At 47.0% G+C, this 6,075-nt stretch overlaps 1 protein-coding gene across 1 annotated transcript; it reads right to left on the bottom strand.

Annotated features, from left to right (window-relative positions):
- Positions 1 to 2,114: 2,114 nt before the first annotated feature.
- Positions 2,115 to 4,526, bottom strand: DYNLL1 (dynein light chain LC8-type 1). Its single transcript, XM_068990087.1, has 3 exons — positions 4,414 to 4,526; positions 4,070 to 4,207; positions 2,115 to 2,518 (listed from the first exon to the last, which is right to left on the bottom strand). The coding sequence occupies exons 2-3, from the start codon at positions 4,199 to 4,201 to the stop codon at positions 2,381 to 2,383; spliced, it is 270 nt and encodes an 89-aa protein (XP_068846188.1). The 5' UTR covers positions 4,202 to 4,207; positions 4,414 to 4,526; the 3' UTR covers positions 2,115 to 2,380.
- Positions 4,527 to 6,075: the final 1,549 nt, after the last annotated feature.

Here is a 6,075-nt window from a genome sequence, read left to right as displayed (position 1 = left end):
CCCCTCCAGTACACAGCAGAGCTAGGCAGAGCTTAATATAGTCCACTGTTTGATGTTAAAATCAAACCATAAATATTTTCAGTATGGATGAAATTTAAGGGTTTTCTTTTTTGCAGGGGGTTAGGGGTGGGAGAAGGGCTGGTAAGAAATTACAGAAATCAACCTGGGAGTTGCTGGCAGTTTAATTGCAGAGACCTTGCTATTGTTGTTGAATCACTAAAGTTATGTCCAACTCTTTGCGACCCCGTGGACTGTAGCCCACCAGGCTCCTCTGTCCATGGGATTTCCCAGGCAAGAATACTGGGGTGGGTTGCCATTTCCTTCTCCAAGGAATATTCCTGATGCAAGGGTCGAACCCACATCTCCTGCACTGGCAGGCAGATTCTTTACTCCTGAGCCACCAGGGAGGTCCTGCAGAGACTTCAGTTCAAGGCTATTTGAAATGTCTTCAGATGTGCTACCTCTCGCCCCAGCGCAGAAGGGGTCATTTATGTACCCTCACTCACAAGATCTTGCCCTGTCATTGAAAAGCTTCCAGATACAGCTCTCTATATACAAGTGTCTCAAAGAACAGCACCTAAGAACTTTTGATACAATGCTAAACCTTAGAAAAACTTTCAGCTTAGATTTTGTTTTCAGCCAGTTTGAGCCTTTGAAATTAACAAGGATCAGGCACTGAAAAATCTTCATAGGCGATCAACCCAGTCCTATCTCAGTGGCAGTGATTCTAAGAAATAAAAAGTTAAAAGCTCTCACTTTCTGGTGATATGGGCCAGGTCAAATTAGAACTCCCACTGTCCAGCTGTTTATGGCCTGAAAGCAGCTTTAGGCTCTTTGCTAGACTACTTCTAAGAAGAGCTAAAATCGACAAGATTGATGCAGCTTTGGAGGCCGAATTCCCGTCGGGTTTCAAATAGAGCCAGATCACAAAAGTGGGAAAGGAGCTAGAAGATGAATTACAGGAATCTATTCAGTCTGTTCATATAAATCCAAACCCAAATCACCCCAATTGCAGCCCCCTGTTCCACAGTACCTCCTTATCCTTTTCCTGCAGAAAGCAGGAAAAACTCTTCTTCCACTTTAATTACCCTAAAACAATTTTTTGCTTTCCACCCTGAAACTTTCCCAGTCCTAACGTTGTTCAGCTTCATCAGAACTTCTAAAACCCAAGTTTTCATCAAGAAAAAGTCTCCAAAGATGTTACAGACTTAATACCACCCTTAAGATGGAGTCATTGATCAATTCAGATCTATCACTTCCTCTGTGTAGCTGTAGCCTGGCTGCAAGTTCTAAAACAAAGGAGCTTTACCTCATATAAACACTGAAAACACAGGGAAACTGAAAGCCTTCCTTGCAGCTTCCCAAGATGGTGTGGGTTGTTTGAGCCTCTGGATCATTTCCTTTATCTACAAAAGCTGTCTGCTATACTTGCTTTTATTCAGAGATCTGTCTTCCTAAAACTGATAGCAGGAAAACTTTACTTATCCACAACTTTAACTGGGCCTTTTAATGAAAGCTTCAACTCACATGTGAACACAGCTAGTTAAAAGCACAGCACAGCAGGCTTATAAGTTTAAATTCCTGCAGACTTTATTAGAATCACATGGAGGACTGCTGCTCAAAAGCTTTTTCCCTTTAAGACCACCTTTAATCTCTGGAGTATACTTTGGCCAAGGCAGGGGAGGGTAAATGTCTAGAGCCCAACAAATTTCTCATTAGCCCAACTTTCTCACCAGCTTATTTCCATTTTACAGCCACAGAAAACTTAAAGGAGTTCTACAACACATTCATCATCTCTTGAGGCCTAAGGCCTAGAACATTCTATAGCAGGTATCACAGAAGGAGCACTTAAGGAATGTATTTATCAGGTTAGGAGTAAGGGTTTCTCTGCCATGCATTTCTCAACATGCACTTCTGAGTAGTATTCTTCCATGCACAACAGGAGCAGGATGGGCAAGAATGAAACTCAAGAGTGTTGAATAGGCTAGTCTGTTACATCCCATAGAAACTTCAAAGAATCACCCCCACCAACCTACCCAAGATCAAGTAATAGGCCACCTTCAATAGATTATTTGAACAAACGGTAATTAACGCACACTTCTCCAACAGATTTATTTCTTTAAAGGAATGGATTTTGAAGAGAAAAAACATGGGGCAGAGAGGTATGGAATAGAAAATAAATACAAATGTAAGCTGTTTTACTAATTGCTTTATAACCACAAACTAGTACAGAGAATGCCCTGTACAAAACACAATAAAGGTTCAAAGATGGAGGTGTTCCCTTAGGCAAGGCTGAAGACTTCAGTCTCTGGTATTTGGAATTTAGGCTGCAGTCCTTGTTTTTGGATGGATCACTGGGTGTGTGGCACAGTCCATGCTTTTAACCAGATTTGAACAGGAGAATAGCCACTTGGCCCAGGTAGAAGTAGATGAAGTGTTTGGTTTCATGTGTCACATAACTACCGAAGTTCCTCCCCACGATGCAGTGCCAGGTGGGGTTGTACTTCTTGTCAAACTCCTGGGGGAAGGAGGTGGAGAAAAAACACAGAATTTTAGTGCTAAACCTGATGTCAGAGTTTGCCTCCTAGATAAACAGAGCCTGTAGGAGCAGAAAGGAGGAACTTCAGCATCTGCAAATTCTTAAAATGAAAGAATGTTCCCCAGCTCCAAATCGCCTACATAGTGCATTAATGCAAACATACTTGCAGTCTGAGCTAAACTGGGAATGGGGGCTGGGGAGGTAAAAGTCAGAAAGGGCAGCCTCTGAGAGTGCTTTGTTATCATGATAATTACACCTTCTAACTTTTATAATATACAGGGACAGCAGGTGACATCAGTTATAGTTTACCCTCTAGTATTTATCTCTAAAAGAACTAAGCTATCCTACTGTATAACATGTACCCCCAAATCCGAGAGAGTAGTATTTAGCCCAAAATACCGCCATTGTAACTCATTTTAGTATTGCTGAAAACAAAGGTTTCCAAAAGAACAGAGCCTCAGTGAGCAGCTAAACCACTGGAGATCAAAATTTAAAGGACAAGACACTTGGCGCTCCACTGTCCCCGTAAAAAGAAAGCTGGAAGCAGAACCTGACAGCCACCTGGGCAAATCTTATCTTTACGGTCAACAGCCCTTCTTCCCCCATCTATCCTGATGGCGCCAATCTATCCCACCACCTGGTCCTCAAGGCTAGCAAATTTGCACTAACAACTTCCCCTGTTTTTCCCCACCCCTAGAAGCTCTAGGAACTAGAATGCCTGTGTTAATTTCATCACTAGGTAGCTCTAGGTAGGGGCCAAAGCTAGTCTTTCTCTGAAATCTTTCTCTATTAAAGTATTACGAGTCTCGGGCCAGTTAGGCGAAATTTGGCTACTACTGTATTGTACACAGTGGGAACGTCTTTCAGATTAAGGGGACTAACATTCTTATAGACTAGACAAACGCACTCCTGTTGCTGCCTTTGTCAGAAAAGGTATTTGTTCCATCTGAAATCTTTCATCTTCTCATTCTCGACTGGAATCCTCCCACGACTTAGGCTGCCAGTTTCCTTCCCTTCTAGAAAACACAGCTCGAGAAGTTGGCAGACCTGCCAGCTTTCTACAGACTGCCATTTACCAATCCCCCAACCCAGTCCCCAACCACAACCACCCACTTTCCCTCAACTGCCGACTGACTCCCCACTGGAGGCTGGCAAGATCTCCCTCCGGCCCTGCTGGAAACACCCACGCAGCTCCCCCCTCTCCAACACCCAGATGGATCCTGGGCGCAGCAATCATGCAAAAGGGGGAACCGCTGCTCCCTGATCCTAGAAACCGTTGCTAGGTGGCGCTTTCCCCATGGAGCTGGGTTAAAAAAAAAAAAAAAACAAACTTCGGGCGCTGAGGGGCCGATCTTCAAGATAAGTGCAAAATTAATTTGCGTCCTTTTCTGGAAACCTCTACACCGCGCCACCTTGCGTGCCCCCAAGGATCTCTGCCAGCACACTGGGGACGCATTATCGAGAAGGAAGTTGTGACTCGCCCCAACAGCGCGCAAACTGCCCGAGCCCCCGCCCGCGCCCCGTCCTCACCTTCTTGATATGGGCCGCAATGTCCTTCTCTATATTATACTTTTCCAATGCCTGAGTAGCACACTCCACCGAGTCCTGTTGCATCTCCTCCGACATATCGGCATTCTTGATTACGGCCTTTCGGTCACACATGGTTACCTGAGGGGCGAGGCCGAGGCAAAGGATGAGGAGTTGGGAGTATGGGCTGCAGGCGCAGTTTCCCCGGTCCACTCTGCCCGCCCCACGCCACCCCGGGACGACGACCCCCCCACCCCACTTCTCAGGAAGCGCGAGCCGCGCAAACAGGAGGCGGGAGAAGTCCTGCAGGGGACGAAGCCAAAGAGCGGAGCCCCTGAGTTTCTCACCAAGGAGCAAGGGCTGGCCGACTGTAACGGTCTCCTGGGGGAGGGGCTGGCGAAGCTCACACCCGTGTACAGAGGCGGTCGCTACCGAAGCCGTGGCGCATCTAAGGAGCCCCACGCCAGCCGCCGCCGCCTAGTACCTAAGCCCCGCCCTTCCCCCGTCGACCCCGCCCCCACCGAACGTCCCTATTGGCTTGACGCAGCCCTTAGAACTCTCCCATTGGCCCATAGACTCAATGGTTCCCTCAGGATCTTTCTCCTGCATTTTGTTGCAGACCACAATGCACCGCTCTCGGCGTCGGTTTCCCCGGCAATGGGCCGCACGAGGTGAGGCCCAAACATCGCGAAGATGGTGCAGGGGCGGGGTGGCGAGGACGTACCCGGGACTAGAGAGATGCAAAGGGAGCTTCCGCCAGGGCCGAGAGAAATGATTACAAATATTCGGAGGTTGTCCCAGGATGCATTCGCGAATTAAGACAGTCTTTGGAAGTTGCGTATTCTACGTGCCCCCTCGCCCCCCGAGGTCAGAAAGAACTACCCTTTCGACTGAGGTAGTCAGTCCCTTCACAAAAGGGTATCTCTTAAGCTGGGAGGACTTCTTGAGCGAGTGATCGATACAGTCTCAGAAAAGAAGCCCTAGGGTTTGGTTTAATGCTCTGCTATCTCACTGCTGAAATTCTTTTTAATTTTTTTTTAAACAAGGAACGCCACATTTTGATATTGCATTGAGCCATGCAAATTATGCAGCCGGACTGCCTCTGAAATATAGGGGGTGGGGGGTGTCGGAGATCCTCAGGAATGGAAGAGGGCTTCCTTATAAATTAAAGATTATTCCCAAGAGTGGAGTCTCCCGGCTGGGCAATGCTGATCTCCGTTAAGGCGGTGGGGGACCCTCTGGGTGGATTTGGGAGTGCTGATGTCGGGTGTGACCAGGGTAGGGCTTCTTGCTCTGATGAGGCAGTCTTTCCGGTGTGGGAGTTTCTTGGTGGCGATTTAACTCTAGGGCTGTGGTGTCCTAATAAATAGGCATCCCTCAGAGGTATTTCCTCTGGTTTAGGGAGACTACGCTAAGCTAAGCTAAGTCACTTCAGTCGTGTCCGACTCTGTGCGACCCCATAGACGGCAGCCCACCAGGCTCCGCCGTCCCTGAGATTCTCCAGGCAAGAACACTGGAGTGGGTTAGTAATTAAAAAAGGACTTGGGGTGGGGAATTGGGAGCAGGGTCAGGTCTGGCTTTAAATATTTAAATATTAGCCCTGTCATCTTACTAGAAACCCCTCGGGGTTTCTAATCTGTAAAGGGACTAAATATAAAAGGAAACCACTACATAGGTATATTGGGAGTATTAAATAAACTAGTGCATTTGAAGTTCTCTGCACATAGCAAGGGGTCGCAAAGAATCAGATACGACTGAGCGACTTCACTTTTTTTTTTTTCTGAATTAGTGAGAGTGGGTGGTCAAGTAGAAATAGGCAGAAATATAAACAGAAAGCTTTTGGTTACATGGTTAAACTGGTAACTTGTTTATAGGCTTTCCTGGTGGCTCAGATGGGAAAGAATCCGCCCGCAATGCAGGAGACCAGGGTTCAATCCCTGGGGTGGGAAGATCTCCTGAAGAAGAGAATGGCTACCCACTCCAGTATCCTTGCCTGGAGAATTCCATGG

Source organism: Capricornis sumatraensis, chromosome 17 (assembly GCF_032405125.1).
Source record: "Capricornis sumatraensis isolate serow.1 chromosome 17, serow.2, whole genome shotgun sequence".
Lineage (NCBI taxonomy): Eukaryota > Metazoa > Chordata > Mammalia > Artiodactyla > Bovidae > Capricornis > Capricornis sumatraensis.
Note: the sequence above shows the minus strand (reverse complement) of the source record. Positions and strands in the feature narration are given on the sequence as shown.